The sequence below is a fragment of the Tetrao urogallus genome (genome assembly GCF_951394365.1).
Source record: "Tetrao urogallus genome assembly, chromosome: 1".
NCBI lineage: Eukaryota > Metazoa > Chordata > Aves > Galliformes > Phasianidae > Tetrao > Tetrao urogallus.
Genome location: NC_136813.1, coordinates 84,123,062 through 84,141,377, shown reverse-complemented (window position 1 = coordinate 84,141,377; position 18,316 = coordinate 84,123,062). Strand labels below are relative to the sequence as shown.

Genomic DNA, 18,316 nt, shown 5'->3' with positions numbered 1-18,316 from the left:
GTGCTACAGAGAGGTAGTCTGTGAGTACTGGAGAAAGCTTAACCATCTATGTGAGAAACGTATTGAAAGCACGCAGTGCTCCTTCTGCAGGCTGAACCACCAGAATTACAAGCAAGTTATGTACTGTGAAAGCAAATAAACTCCACTAATCCACTGTATGCACTATAAAGCATATATATATCCCTGAAGAAATGTATCAGAACCAGCAATGCATCACAGCTTGATGGGGTGAAGCTTCAGCCTATGCCAGACCGCAGGAGGCCTGTGGAGGTCTCATATCTTCTGCAAAGACTTTAATAGCAGCCAAGTTAGGTATTTTCAATGAACAGGTGATAACTACCCACCTAGAGAGTAATTTGGGCACTGAAACTGTTGTCTGGTGCCACTCAGACACTTGAGGGCAACTTGTCTCACCTCCAGATGCCGAGTCAGAAGGCCAGAGGTCTTTCTGAGACTGTCACCAAACAACCTCATGCAGATGGCACAGATGTGCTGTGTATATAAAATAAGGCAGCTTCTACCTCCCTCTAAATGCTGATGACAGTTAGGCACTAAACTGCTTTGTTGGGATATTTAGCCTTGGAGAAACGCAAACAGGCGTACTGTGGGTCCTGTAAATCTTCCATGATGCGAGTTAATGTACTGTGTGCTAAGAGGTAGCTACACATATAGGATATTAGCACATGGCTGTCCTTCACACAGAAAGGTTATGCAATGATTTTGTTGGTCATTGCAAAGGAAAACAAAGGCGTGGTATTCTAGTAAGTTTGGGTACTTGTGCTTGCTGGAAAAGCAGTCAGTGAGCAGCTGAGTGCTAAGTTAAGCTGTACAAAAATACAACTGTGTAAGAGGGCTTGCAAGCTGATGTTCATTTGCATGATTTATATGGACACCAGCAATAATATATTCTGAAGCTGGGCTAGGAAAATCTCAAAAAAGAATTTTAAATAACTGTGATAAATTGCAAAATACACATTAAAGGTCTTGTCCGTTGGGTTCTTACCCAGTGCTCATCACTGCTTTTCCATTCTTCCTTGCATTGCCAAAAGGGGCAAGCAAAATTGTTTTCAGCTCTTACATCCGTTGTAGATCAAAGTTAGCCTTGCTGTGCTTTCACTGAATGTGACGGAGACCTCTACTACTTTAGAAGTGATGGGCTATTAAACTTTCACTCAGGTTTTGATTTTGGTAAGCAACAGTTTTCTGTTAGGAATTTTTATAATCACCCAGTAGTGGAAAGGCTCTAGTGAAATAATTGCCACCTATCCAGCTCCATTTCATCTGTCATCAGCAAGTTCTGTAGACTCCAGACCCCAGCTTTGCAGGGGAAAAAGTCTCATCCATCTTCAAGTGATCTGTTTACCTGACCTATGGCAGAGTGGGACAGAGTCATACAGCCCAGTCTCATCTGCATATGGATGCAATTGGTCATTGAAAGCCAATTGTATCTTTGTGGGGTCTAATTGATTCCATTTCTGTAGAACAGCAAGACTTGATGAAGCATTCAAGCTGGGGAATGTAAGGATGGAGCACAGCCCTGACAAAAAGTACTCGAGGGGTAAACTGGTGGATGGCAGGTGGGACACAAGCCAGAAATGTGCCCTTGCAGCACAGAAAGCCAACCATATGCTGGGCTGCATCCAAAGAAGTGTGGCCAGCAGGGTGAGGGATGTGATCCTGCCTATCTGCCTCGGACTGGCGATACCTCACCTGGAGTACTGCGTCCAGATGGGGAGTCCTCAGTACAAGAGAAACATGGACTTGTTGAAGCACATCCTGAGGAGAGTCATAAAAATGATCCAATGGATGGAACACCTCTGAGAGACCTGGGGCTGTTCATCCTGAAGAAGAAAAGGCTTCAGGGAGACCTGAGAGCAGCCTTTCAGTATCTAAAGGGGGCTGTAAGAAAGAAGGGGACAGACTCTCTAGCAGGGTCTGTTGTGATAGGACATGGGAAAATAGTTTTAAAGTAGAACAAGGGAGATTTAGACTGGATAAAAGGAAGTTTTTTTACAGTGAGGGTGGTGAAGCACTGGCACAGGTTGCTCAGGGAGGTGATGAATGCCCCATCCCTGGAGACATTAAAAGTCAAACTGAACCAGGCACTGAGCAACTTGATGTAGCCGTAGGTATCCTTGTTCATTCTAGGGGAGTTGGACCAGATGGCTTTTAAATGTTCCTTCCAACTCAAATGATTCCATGATTATATAAAGCAGTATCCAGCAGAATCACTGACCTTTGGTTGGGTTTGTAGACAGCTCAGTCTGCTCTTGCACTACCATCTCGTGGCACTCAACCCCACATTTGTATATTCTCTAATGCTTAGGTGGGAAGGAAGGGAGGAAAGGGCATTAGTAATGCATTGAGGCATCCTTGTCAGCTCTCAGGCTGCTTACTAACAATCTGCATATGCTCCAGGTTGTAACAAAACACTTTGCACAGCAGTGTTGCATTTAACAGAAATTACATTATAATTTCAGATGTGGAAACTACTATTCCAGAGCTGAGTTCCATCGCGCTGTGCAGTCATTATCTGAAACAATCGAAATGTGTGCTTGTATCTAATCAAAATTAAGGAGAAATGTTACTTCAGCATGTTCGGCCCCAAATGGAATGAGAATATTAAACTAAATTAAAAAGTCTGTTATTTTCCAATTGTTTCTTTATGAGCTGGAGCTTGGCCAGAGTGCTTTCTTGGAGATAGTGTATTTGAATTAATGCTTCTATAGAATAATAGAATCATTAAGGTTGGAAAAGACCTCTAAGATCACCAAGATCCACCACCAATCCATCACACCATGCCCACTGCCCACGTTCCTCAGTGCCACATCCACACAGCTCTTGAACACCTCCAGGGATGGTGACTCCACCACCTCAATGGGCAGCCTGTGCCACTGCCTTCCTGCTCTTTCAGAGAAGAAATGGTTCCTAACATCCCTCCTGGACTCTCCCTGGTGCAATTTGAGACCATTAGCTCTCATCTTATCACTGTTACTTGGAAGAAGAAGCTAGCCCCCCATCTCACTACAGCCTCCATACCGTCATTGTAGAGAGATTTATCAATCTCGATAAACCAAAATGCCTCACAGAAATCCTTTTTCAGAGGAGGGAGTTGTTCAGGAATATTGAGGTCTATGCTCACATTTTTATTTCAGGCTTGTCATGCTGCCAAGCATCAGCCAAGACTTAAGCTGTCCCTTTTGGGGAAGTTTTGAAGCTGGAAACTTGTATCAGTGTTTTGATTCTGGAATTATACATTTTGGTTACCCATAAGGACTGTTAAGAACCAGTACAGAAAAATCCAGAGACCTGCAAGTCCAAGTGTTCAGCTTTTGTCTGAGATGATAAAATCATGCAGCCAGAAGATGGCAGCCTTTACTTCAGTGCCACTCCCCATCACGCTGTACTGTTGTACAGAGGGCAGCCATAGGCTTCGGCACTGCTGTCAGAAGCTGCTATGTATGAGGAATTGTTTCCCACATATTCTAACCTCAGTCAGACTGGATTTACCTCATATTTAGATGAAAATGATGGTGCTCAGGCTATAACTGAGTTTTCAAGTGAGTTGTGTGGCCATAGAAGTTAAAATCCTAGCAAAAGTAATAATTACATCCTTTCCTTCATTTTCTGTCCCAGACGGAGAAATAGCTATCTTTTTTCACTGTGAATAGCAGTGGAGCTTTTTTCTTTAACAAGAAATGTGCTCATTCTTAGGAAACTTTTTTTCCAAAGAAAATAACCAGGAGGGGGCTGATTTTTTACATGGTCTAATAGTAATAGGACGTGAGAATGGTTTTCAACTAAAAAAGGGGAGGTTTAGGTCAGATATTAGGAGGAAATTCTTTACTCAGAGGGCAGTGGGGCCCTGGCATAGGCTGCCCGAGAAGCTTATGGCTTAGAGGGGTTGGAACTGGACGGTGTTTAAGCTCCCTTCCCACTTAAGCCATTCTATAATTCTATGATTCCCTGCTACTCTTATGTATCCCAGGTTTTTCTCTCTCTGCTACATAAGATAGGGAAAAAAAAATTTAAAGAGAGGCACACAGAGAACAGAAACTCAGATGCCAAGCGCTACAAATAAAGAGCAAAACAGCAAATAAAACTGGAAATGAAATGTTGATTGCCAAGTGTGGGAGCTCAGCAGGCAAAGAAAAAGTTGTGGTTCACTATCAATGCACACATTTAATTTCCCTTTCTGGGTTTTCACCAAGGTGAAATTTGCTTTCTGTGCACTTGTAGGAAGCAACTAAGCAGGGAACATTTAGAGAGCAAAAACGGTTGTTGTAAACATCTCTGTGGAAAAGCCTAGAAGTAAAATAGGATAGCCAACATCATTTTTTTTTTTTTGTCTTCCCATAGCAATGGACTCACTGGATTTGTCCACTTTTCTATTTGTTGGTGCTGCTGATAAGAAATGGAAGCTGTACTCTGTATAAAGAACATAAAACCAGGATCCAGCTTGCCCATGGCATTATTTCTTGCCAGAGAAAAGCACATGCTGTTAGGCAGCATACCTGATCAATAGCACGTGGGCACCAGCAGGGGAGAAACCTACACGTTGTGAAAAGTTAACTAGTACATCCCTCTGTGTGGTATTGTTGCTCAAGTATGTGATGCTAATTTGTGCCTATGGTTGGAGGTATGCTTGGTTCTGGAAAAAAGGAGATAAAACAGCATGAAACTGGAGGTTGAATCAAACATGGACTGGAAAGTATTGCTGATGAATGATCATTAATGGACCAGACTGAAGGTTGCAACCATTTGTTTGCTCAGCGTGGTCTCTAAGACTGGATGTTCTGCCATTAGCATCCTGGAACCTGGTCAGACCTCCTCCTTGCTCAGTACAGGGAGCACAGATAGAAGGATGCTGCCTACACCTGCTCTTAAAAATTTGTAAATGCAGTTCAGTTCCCATCGAGGTGTGGATGGACTTAGTGTGGGCCTTGGCCACCTCATTGGTGCCCACCTCTCCCACTTCACCCCTCACTTTGAGAAAACAGAGCATCCCCTACTTCTGCTAGGGGATGCAGGGCTCTCTGACTACAGTCCATGAAGCTGGACCCCAACCTCCAACGCAGCAAAACAAAGGCTCTTCCACCCTGTGGCCTGGTGAGAACTCTGCACTGTTTCTAGTGGAAAGAGGTGTTCCCACTGTTTTCAGCCTTTTTCATGATGGCAGCGGCTTGTTTCTTTGAGAGCTGTCAGTGGTAATAAACTCTGTTCCATACTCTTTCAAAACTGGTTTAAGAAAGATGCCTGGATGTTTAATATTTAAGCCAAACATTTAATGTTTAAACTGGGCAATTGTTCTGATAATCAAAAGAGGCATAGAAGCAGAATGGAAACTGGTCGGTGATTTCTGACAGCCACAAACACCGCCCTCTCCTGTAGAAGCACAGTGCCTGGGTGCCGCACAAGTTTCAGAAATAACGCTTTTAATCACCCTCTTTTGTTTGCTGATTGTTGCTCCCACTTGCAGTGAAATGTGTCCCTTCCCCAAGCGGTGAGCAACACGGCCTCGTCTTCTACTTGTTCAGGTGGCTTGCCCTTGCTCTTCAAAATACAAGCAAATTGCAATGGAAACGTGCATGAGCAAGGTGAAGAGTGAAGTTGAATGGTGTTGGCTCACAGGTATATGGTAGATTACTCTGGGTCTCCTTTGTACATGTGCAAAGAGGATGTTTATAGCTGCAAAATTAGAAGTTTTGAATCAGCAACAAAGCGACTGGCTCTAACTACCATAAATACAAATGTGGGTGAGTATTTTGGAATGGGTGTTGTGCTCAACACTGTCACTAAAAACATCTGCTCCAATCGGAAAGGGGCGTGATGACAAGGGGCCACCAAAGCAACACCTTCCCTCTGCGAAGAGCTTCTGTTGAGCCCACCAGCGCTGGGCTGAGATTGGTCCACATAAATTATGGGGTCTGCAAAGCTTTTGCCCTAACTCTTATCCTTCCCCCCACCCGCCCCCCCCCCCCCCCCAAAAAAAAAAAAAAAAAAAAGTAAGAGGACATTTGAATATGATGGACAAGGTGGCGAGGAGTGAAGTCATCTTGCTTGGTAGGTGTTCCCGTGTGTGGCTACTGCACTTGATATGACCTGAGATTTAATAAAGACACAGGGAAACACCACCTTCCACAAACTCAGCAAAAATGACACGAGAAAAAGAATATGAAGAAAAGTTTATAGAAGAGATCCTCTTATCAAGATTTCAGGATTATTGAAAGGCACATTTCACTGATGTTGAATGACAATGGAGTTCATGGACACATACAATGCTCACATTTCACGGCAAAAAGATCGCATAATGATGGTATGTTGTGAAACCTATATTCCAGACTTCAGTTAACACTAAAGTGATTATTTTAAGAGTGTCATGTACATAATAAGAGCGGAACAGGCAGATGCATTCAATTACTGTAATTTACAAGGCAGTAATTCAAGCCCCAAATATATTTCTCCTTATTGTAGGAAGACAGTACAGATTACGAGCAATACGAGGGAGAGCAAATTGATAGGGAGCCAGGAAACTGCTGATGTTCTGAACATAACAGCGAGCATGTGCTGCAAGTCAGAGGGGCTTCAGCTTTGCTATTTCACTTCACTCCACATTAACAGCCAGTGGCCAGGATGGATCAATTGCACTCGGGCCAGGAAGCAGCCGAGAGCTGCTCCATGGAAGAATTGCAAAGCGTGAGGCTCACTGCCCTACATGGCTTTTGCAGCCACACAGTGTTGCAACTTGCTCAGCTGTGGGCAGAACGATGTCCACGTGTGCTTCTACTCTTGCTCTTTAATGATCCACTTCATGCTAATTATCTTCTTTCATACAGCTGATAGTAAAGTTTCACATTGTGATGATTAATAATTAATCAAATGCCTTTGGAAGTTAATTTAACAATTCTGTGCCTGATTGGCATGCTAATCTCTGCTGCACAGCAGGGATGCTACAGAAGAAACCTCCAATATTCTGAACTACTAAGGTGAATACGCAAGGGTACTTACTAACTCATGTGACCAAAAATAAAGCAGCAAGTGGAAATGAATGCATATTACAAGAGCTCTTCACTTTTTGGGAAAGATTTTCCTTTGCCTTCCCTATATTAGGAATACAACACTGATATAAAGATGTCCAATCAAAACAAATGGACAAGAGGCCATTTTCAAAAATACCTCCACAGTTGATTTAGTTTTGTTTTGCTGGTAGCCACTGCAGTAGATTTAATGCATTAATTACAGTTCTAAAAAGAAAATCACAAGGAGAACACCTCTGGCCCTTTCCAATTGTCCATGTCCCTTCTCTTCAAAAATAACCCTCACCTGATAAAAGGGAAGAAGAGCAAGTATGCACATTTGGCTGGACATTTACTTTGCACTAGTTTCGAATTAACAGTCCCTTTTTCGATGCAAACAGCACTGCAGCAGCCACAGAGGTGAAGAGCACAGTAGACCCAAGTAGACAGAGCAGTCCTGGCGCAGATGGCAGGTTCCTCTCCCAGAAGGTGGTGATGAATGGTCGGGATGGGACATCCTGGAGGAGAGAGAAATTTGTATGATCACAAGCTCTCACTCACTATGCAAGCTGTCACAGCAAATCATAGAATCACAGAATCATTAAGATTGGAAAAAACACTCTGATCATCCATCCGTCCAACCATCAACTCATCCTCCCCCCCACCCCCCCCAGGCAAGGGATGTCACAAGTTTTTCCTGAGGACCAAATAAAGTGAGGGTGGGTCAGGGTTCTGAAAAAAATCTGCTGAACCACATGGCCACAGGACAGCAAAGGCAGAGCTATTTATGGGTCATGGTTGCCCATCTCTTACAAGGGGATAATGATATTCCTTGGACAAGTTGAATAAATGGATACCATCAGCAAGTGAAGTAAGGGGAGAAGGGAAGATTTATGTTGGATGTCAGGGGGAAATTCTTTACTATGAGAGTGGTGAGGTGCTGGCACAGGCTGCCCAGAGAGGTTGTGGATGCCCTGTCCCTGGAGGTGTTCAAGGCGAGATTGGATGGGGCCCTGGGCAGCCTGGTCTAGTATTAAATGGGGAGGTTGGTGGCCCTGCCTGTGGTGGAGGGGTTGGAGATTCATGATCCTTGAGGTCCCTTCCAACCTGAGCCATTCTGTGAATCTGTGATTCTGTGAATTAAAACCTAGCAGAGAAGCCACCAAAGAGAGCCTGCAGATCAATCAAGGGGCTGAACTCTCTGATTACAACAAGAAAGTCAGGCTTACCTTTGACTCTGGCTCTGGCATCCAAATTTCATTCTTGGGGATCTTCCCCATATGATATAATATCTAGAAAAGATAAACATTGGTACCACATGAGAAAAATGAAAAAAGCACCAACTACTTTCTGTTTCAGGAAAACAGAGCAATATGACACTGATAAAAAGCAAAATTGTGACCATAAAACTGAATAGTGGTTGAACCAGAAAATGAATAGTGATTTCTCTGTTCATATCAGTAATGAGAGAAAGAGGCAGTTTTGATAGTTTGTGTAAAAACAGGATAGCTATTCATCAAATGATTATGTGCCTACCAATGTTTTAAGGATAAAAGGAAAGTTCCACAGAGTCTCTTGTACCATCTGCAAGAAGTAGAGCAATCTAAAAGACCTATAGTTCTCCCAGATGTTGTGTTTTGGCTTTGTTCTTCTTTTTCTGACTACGAGTGCTCTCTTACACGGCAGCTTGAGAAATAGCACGGTGCCACGAACTCAGGACAGAAAGGCTGCTGGGAATGATGCTTCTTGAATCACAAATGAGGAAAATGAGAGATTTAAGTCTGGGGCTTTCAAAGTGCGCCATTATGAAATTACCTCCTGGCTACACCCAGGTAGTATGAAGTTCATCATGGATCTTTTTTTTTTTACAACAAATTGATTTTAACAATCATGGAGGCTCTTGGGGGCGAGTGAATGTCTCCAGAAGAGAGAGCTAACTGTTGTTATAACAGCTACTCAGCCATGGAGAAGAGAAATGAGAAATGAAGAGACTCAAGCACATAATGAAGATTATAAGGTGAATATGACTCTGTCAAAGGGAAACAAGTGGTTGATTTTCCATTATTTAACAGAACTGTGTCTCTACCATATAGCAGCTGTAACTGTAATACATATCATTTAATGTGCATTTTTCCCCTCTTTCCAGACAGTTGTAGAGATTTTACCGACTGGGAACCCAGCCCAGTGTGTGTCATTCTGAAGAGATTTAAACATTATCAGAGGCACCCATTATGGATTCATAAAGCCAAGCTCACTGTTCTCTCTGGTGGAAGGAGAAGAAGAAAGGATGAATCAAAACTCAGAAAAATGCTCATGTTTCCAGATTCATAGGAAATAACTGCAAGCATTTCTGAGACTGAAACTGATTGCAAAGCCTGCCACAATTAATTAGATAGCAAGCATGGTGGTATATCTAAGGGCCGTAACAGGTTGGAGGGTTTGTTTTTGTAGGCATGGGGTATAGAGCATGAACTTCAGTTTAAATCTCTGGTGTGGCAACATTACACATGCTGTGTAATGTTCATATTGTTGCACTTTATTCAATAATTAAGTTCAAAAAGTGTTGTTTTGGCTTTTTTATTTTTATTCTTAAAGCCTTTGTTTCACTTTCTTTTCTAGGATTATCTGATTCTTCCCCACCGACCTCAGCACAATCACAGTGTGTGAGGCACCAAGTCAGACCCCTCTAAGCCATACTTAATCCTTTTTAGCCTTTAAAAGAGATGACCAAAGCAAACCAGTGGCTGTACCTCTCTGGCTGCTCTTTCTCCTGCCTGTACAGCCCCCTCCATGTACCCACTCCATTGGGTAGCTGTCTCTGTGCCAGCAAAGTAGATTCTGTCAACGGGCTGGCGAATGATCCTTCAAAACAAATGGAGAATGTCAGATGACAAGTCATAAGAAGGCGATGATCCTTCTAAAAGCAATTTGTTGGCTTTGATGAAGCATTCGACTTTGTTTCTCCATCATTCCTGCAGAGCAGGGCTGGGAGGCATGGTGAAATAAGCTGTTCCTGCAGGACCACCAACTTGTTTCTGTAAACAACGCTCAAGAGCTGAGAGAGAAAAACCAATGCATAAATCAGTATGCCCAGCTTCTGTGCAAAATAATATCAGCCTTATTTTAGTGCTAGGATAAGAAATAATCTTAATGGCCTCCCAAAATGTAGTGCAGCTGGCAGGTGCCTGACAGCTTTGCTGTTATCCTGCTATTACAATGGGGTGTGAATTATGTTTTTGCTGTGGTGGGTCACCAATATCAGCTACTCTTTGGACTTGCCTGGTTGCTTGCCAAAAGAGGCTTGCTGCTGAAGGCCTCTGCATTCAGTGAGTTGCATCTGACCCTGAACAGAGCCATAAGCCAGCTTATCAGCCATGCAAAGCTGCACAAGCATCTTGCTCAACCCAGATAAAGAGAATGAACTTCCTTTCCCATCCAGCTGTGGATAAGAGACCTCAGCCACTGCTACATCTGAACACAAAGCGATCAGATAAATTGCTACAGAAGAGTCTGTGCATGAGATGACTCCTTCCCACTCACATCTTGGACAGAGGTCAGATATAGCTCCACAATGGACAGTCAGTTTGAGGAAAACATGCAAGAGCCCACACTGTCGTTTGGTGCTTGGTAATGAATATGCAATTTGCCTGGTTGTTTCTAATAGGTGCTGAATTGTGCTTTCCATAAGCTTTTCAGTGATACACCAAATGTTAATCACTGTTATCTACTATGACCCTTTATGAATACAGCAGTTCTGTGTGGGGAGAGCACTGCAGGCTTTGCTGAATGGGAAGAGAGAATGAGTTTTTCTGTAAGGGTTTTGTGTCTTTTCCCTGGTGATGCAACTCAATAGGCTCTGCTAGAACTCGATGCTCCACCAGCACAGTCAGCGGAGACTCCTCCTCTGTCTTAAGGAGGAGGCCTCATGCTCTTGAGGCCTTAGAAAGCATTAAAAATTATAATGCAAATAGGCAAATAGTGCACAGAGGTCGATACTGTAACTAGACTACTTTGGAGAGGTTTTATAGCTCCGGCAGGTCTTTTCGTGACTGTGTTTTGCTGCCTTGAAAATCACAAGAGAAACTTGGCTCTTATTAAAAGTCAAAAGCAAGACTCATTAGCTGGCATGTAAGGGAGTGCAAAGAGGGTTGGAAGTCCCCCACTGTGCTAAATATGCCCTAAGTTTTTTGCATAAAACAGATCATTGCATGTGAGCTACAAAAGTATTCTGTTTTACCTTCCATATGAATACATTATGCCAGGTGGGAAGTAGGCTGTGTAACAGCCCCCTGAATACTGCTCCATAGTCCAGTTCTTCTCTTCATAATGCACTGGCTGTAAGTATTACCAAACATTAGACAGTGAAACAGTGGCAAAGAAATTGGAAATAAAAATAAAAAACAAGTTTCCTTTGAAGAAGGGAAAAGAACAGGTTAAGGATGCCATGTCATGTCCTCTGATTAATGCTATCCATGTACACACAACAAACATTTGCATCTTTAGAGAAGCAGTAGTTTCCCATGTGGAAATGATAGGGCAAATCAAACCACACTCTTTCTCATTCTTGCAAAGAATGAGATTTGCCAGGTCTTTTTTTCCTGCAGTAGATGCTGCTGCCCTCCCCTTGGCATTGTAGATTCTATAGCACAACACAGAATTTTGGGTACCAGGAATTTTAACTTCATCCTCCAGAACAAAATAGCAACATTATTCTACAAACGGAGGTGAAAATGGGTACTAATTTCTTACATGTAAAGCCTCTTCCATCTGCATTGCCTTGGCATATGACTCACAGATTTTCTTCCTCCTATATGAAAATAAAAGCATTTGGGAAAAGAAAAGAGGGAGATAAAAACCTCTCAGCTATTGCTCTTGTTATTAAAAAAAAAAAAAAAAATTGTACACATTGCAATACACTGGAAAGAAAGCTGGGTTTTGCTTTGCTTTTAAGTCTGATTTCCAGTTCTTATGTTAGTGTGCATATTCAAATACTGATGCATAAATGTGACATCCAAAGTGAACCCTGGAATGGAAAATGAAGGCCAATTTTGGCAAAGAACTCTAAAAAATAAATCTTGGTACAGTTATTCTAGGATGCAGAGACAATTTGTTCTCATGTTCACTGGTGTAAGACCAGAAGAGACATAATATAAATCAATGAAATCCTTACAGATCTACTATAGCTGAGAACAAAATATGAGCTGGAGAGTACTACTCACACTCCTAAGCAGAATTCCTCTTTTTTTGCACGTATACTAAAATTGCATTTAGAACATACTGTGTTCACTTCAGAGATTAATGAAGAAATCATACTGTAAACATGGAGGTTTAAAACTTCTGGCGCACAATCTAAATGTGAAGGATAAGCAGCACTGTGTACATCAGAGCTCCATTTATCCCTGGGGTGAAACATTACCCAGTGGGGATGCAGTCCGAGGAACATGGAGGAGCAGGATGTGGAAACACAGAAATATCCACAATTGGATGATATCAGTGATCCTGTCTAGACCTAAAAGCTAAATTTTCACTCCAGTTTCCAGTATTGGCAGTTGCACTGATCATGTGTGTATATGCACAAATCACATGCACACACGAACCACATACACTTCTGTGGAGAAGCATCATAGAATCATATTATAGAATCACAGAATGGTTTGGACTGGAGGGGACCTCAAAGCCCACCCACCCCAACCCCTGCTGTGGGCAGGGCTGCCCCAAACCAGCTCAGGCTGCCCAGGGCCCCATCCAACCTGGCCTTGAGCCTCCAGGGATGGGGCACCACAGCTTCTCTGGGCAGCTGTGCCAGTGCCTCACTGCCTACTTGGGAAAGAATTTCCTCAACATCTAGTCCAAACCTCCCCTCTTTTAGTTTAAAGCCATTACCCGTCATCCTATCACTACCAGATGGTGTAAAAAGTTGGTCCCCCCTCCTGCTTGTAAGCTCCCTTCAAGTACTAGAAGGTCACAATGAAGTCTCTCCAAGAAGTATCCCATATCTGAAGTATTTACTGTTTCTGAACTCTTACCTCTCCTCCTTACTGAGGCTGGCCAGTTTAACAGCCTTTCTGGTAAGGATGAAACTGAAAAAGAAAAATATGGCATATAAATATCACAGTGTCAGCACTCCAGCTGATTTGTAAGCTTTTGCTTGAAATGACTCTAAAAAAAGATGGGTCAAGCATTCTAATGGTATGTAATGGGCTTGAGAGCTTTTCACTGTATGACATCAGTTAGTAATTACAGGTCACAGGGGTGAAACGCCTATGTGGGATACCCTGCCGAGTTAATTGAATGGAGGGCAAGTGTTCCCAGGGGGCATGCAGAAAGGACGGCCTGGCAGCTACCAGCTGAGAAAGCTGCAGATTGTAGGCGTGTTTGCAAAGCTGCCAGCGCTGGTCTCATTCTCGTCTGGAATGAGCTCTTCATCCCCACTGATTCAGGAGAGCAAAGTTATCCACAAACTGAGCAGAGAGAAATGACAGCATTTAACAAGCCAGCTTGCACCAGCTCCCTTCTTACACCTAGTTCTCATCCAAAAGGTCTCAGACTGAGTTTTCTCGTGATTTCGGTGCCTTACAGGCAGTTTGCCATACCACTGCCCCTGCTGACTGGCTCTGTTAAATGCCTGCTGCTCTGGCATGACCATGGCCGATTTTGTAAGAACTGGGACTGATATTCTCTCAATTTGAAAGAAACAGATTTGGTGATTAGTTTCTCTGACTTCAGTGGAGATATGCAGGAGATGAAGTACAAGGAGATGAAGTTTCTACACCAAAGTTGCTCAGAGAAGTCCACAAGAAAAAAGCATGAAATCATTTGCCTTTTGAGGTCTGGAGGAGGTTTTTTGCTCTCAGGGCAGAAATTGTTAAGCTTTGAATATGCCCATAAACACGTGCAGTTCTGTAGAACTGGCAAGCTGTTTTGCCAAATATTCCACATTTAGTTGCCTGACATTTATATTGGCTTTTTGGGCGGGGGCAGGGGGGGAAGCTCTCCTCACTTTACAGTGGAAATATTTGTAAAAACTGTTTGTTCATATTAGCTTAACCTTATTTTAAAAGCCAATAAATGCTGCTACATATTTTCTCATCTGTTTGTCTAAACTACAGCTCCTCTATTTGGCAGTTTCTTCAGAATGCTGATTTCCTCACTGAACAGCTGCTGCCGAACTTAACCACAAGCCAATCCCCTTCGTCCCTCCTCAGTCTGATGAGGAAAGGAGGCAAAGGATGATGTCTTGAACAACTGCATTTTCATTTTGGTCCAGGTGCTAAATAAGAGGACCAACGTGAGCAGAATACAAGCTCACAAAACTAGGTAAGGAAGGATTTATTTCTAAATCTACTCACCAGCAAAATGCTATCTGATTGCTTAAAATGAGCAAAGATTAATTCAGCATCCCTTTCCCCACAACTGTCTCTGTATGGGGATATTTGTAGCAGTTTATTGTTTTTTTTTTCTCACATAAAAGCTTACATAGGCTAGAGGGGCACAAGGGAGATGTAGGAAGTACCCTATCTATGAATTATGTGGGAGTGGGCATAACTGATTTGAATCTTATTCCCATCTCTTCCTCTTTCACTGGCTTCCTTATACAAAAGAAATACACATGTGCTAGAGCTCCTAACCCCATAATGGCAGGAAAAGATCCATCAGGTTTCGTGTCATCCAAGGTAATTCCAATTGGACATTCTTCATCATCAATGAAGAGAGAAGCACAGCAACCTAAGGGGAGAAAGGAAAACAAAATGATTGTCAGAAAGACTCAGTGATGATCACTACTTCTGACAGCAGCGAACAGGGGAAACTATCAGTAAAAGAATTGTACAGTAGATCCCCAGTCACCAAAAAGATCTACAAGTCTGAAGCATTCTTACAACAGTTCCTCCTTCTCTTTTCCACCTGGCCCTGGGAAATTCTGTACACAGACAGTGTACTGTTACTGGAGTCCAGTAACAGTAATGGTCAATCTAATCAAGTATCACATCCCCATTCCAAGCGACGTGTTTCAGATGACCATGCAAAAAATCCTGTAGAGATGGCAACGCATAAACCTGCATACACTTCTTTTTATTCCCATTCAATTACTGGTTTATGTCTTTAAACATGCAAAATTATATTCTTTCAATTGAGAAACATTCCTGACCAGGGCACATCATTGTACAGGAAGTGGAAACAGAGAGGTTGGAATTAGATGATCTTTAAGGTCTCTTCCAACAGAAGCCAATCTATGATTCTGTGAAACTAATCTGTCCATATAAATGTTTCTGGAAACGGTAACTGATTTTTTTATCATTTATTAACAGTTAAAGCTGAGAAATGTGTGATGTTGCAAATGGTGGGAAAAATACGTCCCAAATTGAACAAAAAGGTAACCTACTTTTTCCATTCCTCTGAGATATCAAGTTCCTAGAATGGGCATGTAACCAAGGAAGGGCCTTGCTCGCACCTAAAGCTCTCACTGTGATTTGCTATAAATTCTCTCTGGCTGCCCTAACTGTCCCAGCAAGGACTTCCTACTGCAGGCCTCTGTTTCTGTGTGCTTCAGGTGGCTTGGCAGCTTTCAGCTTTAGTTCACTGTGAAATCTGGCTTCTATCAGTCATCAGCTCAGAGCTTTGGGACCCTGCTTGGGTCTGAATTCTGCTTTGAGATGAAGTGCATGCTTAAGCTTAGAAAAACAGCTCTCCTTCCCAAAGAGCTTTACTTTTTGTTTTTCCGTGTGTTTAATGTAGTTTTTTTTTCGCATTTAATCCCTCCTTGGATTTATTCCCTGACAGACAGCAGAGCTTCAAAATTAGCAGAGCACTGGACTCCCAAGTCCTTCACCTTCCTCACATACCCTTCCTCTGCCAGAAGGCTTCCTTGTAGTACATCATGCATTTTATGACAGATCCCATAGGCAAACGCTGTATTAACTGGTTTCTCTTTGGTGGCAGTTCTGGTTTGAAGTGAATCTTTGTTGTCAGGATAGGAGGGATAGCAGAGATTACATACTTGCCCTGAAAGGTAAAACACAGTCAGTAGAAACAAGGCACTGCCTCTTACTGAAGTTGTCCTGCAGGACACATGCATTGGAATAGGCTGCCTAGAGGAGCTGCCGTGCCCGATCCCTGGAGGTGCTCAAGGCAGCCTGAGCTGGTGGGGGGCAGGCCTGCTCACAGCAGGGGTTGGGGTGGTGTGGGCTTTGAGATCCCTTCCAACCCAAATCATTCTGTGATTCTATTCTATGATTTTAAAGATGCTCTTATTCACTGTTAACAACTTTCCCACGCTTGACATTAGTACTTGGCTTTCCCACACAGGTATTTCCAGGTGACCAGAAGAATTCTGCCATTTGGGAAAAAGAATTTTCCCCATATTTATGGAATATACATAAATATAAATATTTAGGGAAAAATACATTATTTTGTGATTAGGTGATTCTTGACAGCTTTTTGAATATTACAGGACCAGAGATGAAATCTGGCAGAATACAAGTTGGGGAATGCGACAAGCATAGTTAAAAGTGTCTTTTACTCCTCCCAAGGAAATATGATCCACATTTACCCAAATGACAAACTGTTAAAAAAATAATCATCATAATTTCTGTGCATATTCACATGATACTACTTCAGGATAAGCAATAGCAATGGTGATTTCAGCCTTCCTGAACATGCTCCATCCTTCCCACAGTTCTGTCTCTGACCAGAGTGATGAAGGATGCTCTGCTTCAGGGCTCAGGATGACACTGAATCATTACACCCAGGCTTGGCTCTGTATGTAGCACTGCATGTCATCATTGCACTGACAGCACCTCCCTGCGTGAGGGGGCTGACCTTTGGTCTTCCTTAGTTTGTGACCAGCTGATCTTTCAAATCTTAGTAAATGAGTATAAAATGCCTCTTCCTTCCCCTCCCCTCCCATCCCCCGCAAACCACAAGTTTAGATACAAACAGGAACCTTATTTTTCTTCATTTGAAATAGTCTCAATGTTTAAAGTGTAAAATCATATAGTCTAGAAAATGTTAAGACGGACAAGGCAGAATAATGAGCAATTTGCAAAACACCAAGACTGACTGAGCCATAAATAAATCTATAAAGCAGGTTTCACAGATTGTCTGTCAGGACAGTCTGAGGAACAGACACTCACAAATGAGTACTTCCTGATTACATCTGGCTAAGAGCTACAGCAGATGTATTCCCCACTAAATGCATATTCTTCTTTTATTCTGATCAAATTACCTCATATGTCTCACGGTTTAGAGTCTCCACAATGACATTATCACCTGTCTGATCAATACAGACCACAGGTCTCTCCAGTTTAACCCTGCCTTTGAGGCGCTCCATTATTTTCTCCGATATCTGACCAGAACCCCCAACAAACTTCCTCTCCTAAAAAAAAAAAAACAGGAAGAACACAACAAAACAAAAATTCACCATCATTAGTCACAGTGACATTGAAAAAGACTTCTGTTCATAATGAAGAAACTGCAGATCAAATCAGCAGACTTTCAGAAGAGCTAATCCCTAAGCCTTGAACTCAATGGAGAATGATACCAAAAGCATTTTTGCAATGGCTCTCCCAGCTAGCCAGTTTGGAGGCTCATGAAGCCAACAGAACAAAGAAACATGAAACAGGTAATTTACCTACTTTAAACAAATCACTTAATTTTAAAGAGGTTTTTAGTATTTTGCCTGTCACAGTGATATGTGATAGCATAACCCTTAAGTGTGACAAAACTACCAGCGTGCATCCACACAGCTGAAGTATTTATTTACAAATGCAGGAGCAATACAGATCTTGAACCAAATTAGGCCACGAGTGTGGAATGCAATGAGCTTTATTCACCCCTGGGAAGACAGCACAATTTGCAACACTTGTTTTTGGGATGTCTGTGTAGAGTGTCATTGGAATCACTGACCCTCTTTTATCTGCCGGTCACTGTAGTGATATCAAGCAGCTCACTTTTATATGCTGGATACAGGTACTGGCAGGGAGGTTATTTTTGTAAGACTCATCTTGGCTGTTAAGTCAGAAACACTCGCTGCTGTTGTTCAGCTGATTTTGATCAGGATGAGGGAAGGCAGGTAGAAACCAAGACAGCTTGATAGATCCAGGCACAAGGAACACGAAGCACTGTTTTCAGTCTTGTTTTCCTTTCTCCACGCCTTGTCTAGCTAGGAGTGTCCTGGAATTCATCTTGCTTTTAACTCTTACCTCAACATCTAGCACTTGCTGACATGGAACAGCAACTGTAGCTGAGAGGCCACTGGGCAGGAAGACTCTTGCTCTTATTTGAGGGCAGCATTAGCTTTGGTT

At 42.5% G+C, this 18,316-nt stretch overlaps 1 protein-coding gene across 1 annotated transcript in view; it reads right to left on the bottom strand.

Moving 5' to 3' along the window:
* Positions 1-7,378: 7,378 nt before the first annotated feature.
* Positions 7,379-18,316, bottom strand: part of LOC306955671 (amine oxidase [flavin-containing] A-like) — a gene marked incomplete at both ends in the record, with an annotated part of 44,679 nt that continues 33,741 nt past the window's right edge. Inside the window, 9 exons of the mRNA XM_079547008.1 lie at positions 7,379-7,534; positions 8,246-8,308; positions 9,767-9,878; positions 11,254-11,351; positions 11,766-11,823; positions 13,043-13,096; positions 14,645-14,741; positions 15,857-16,016; positions 17,239-17,388. Of these exons, the coding sequence (XP_079403134.1) occupies positions 7,379-7,534; positions 8,246-8,308; positions 9,767-9,878; positions 11,254-11,351; positions 11,766-11,823; positions 13,043-13,096; positions 14,645-14,741; positions 15,857-16,016; positions 17,239-17,388 (948 nt within the window). The remainder of the gene's footprint in view (positions 7,535-8,245; positions 8,309-9,766; positions 9,879-11,253; positions 11,352-11,765; positions 11,824-13,042; positions 13,097-14,644; positions 14,742-15,856; positions 16,017-17,238; positions 17,389-18,316) is intronic.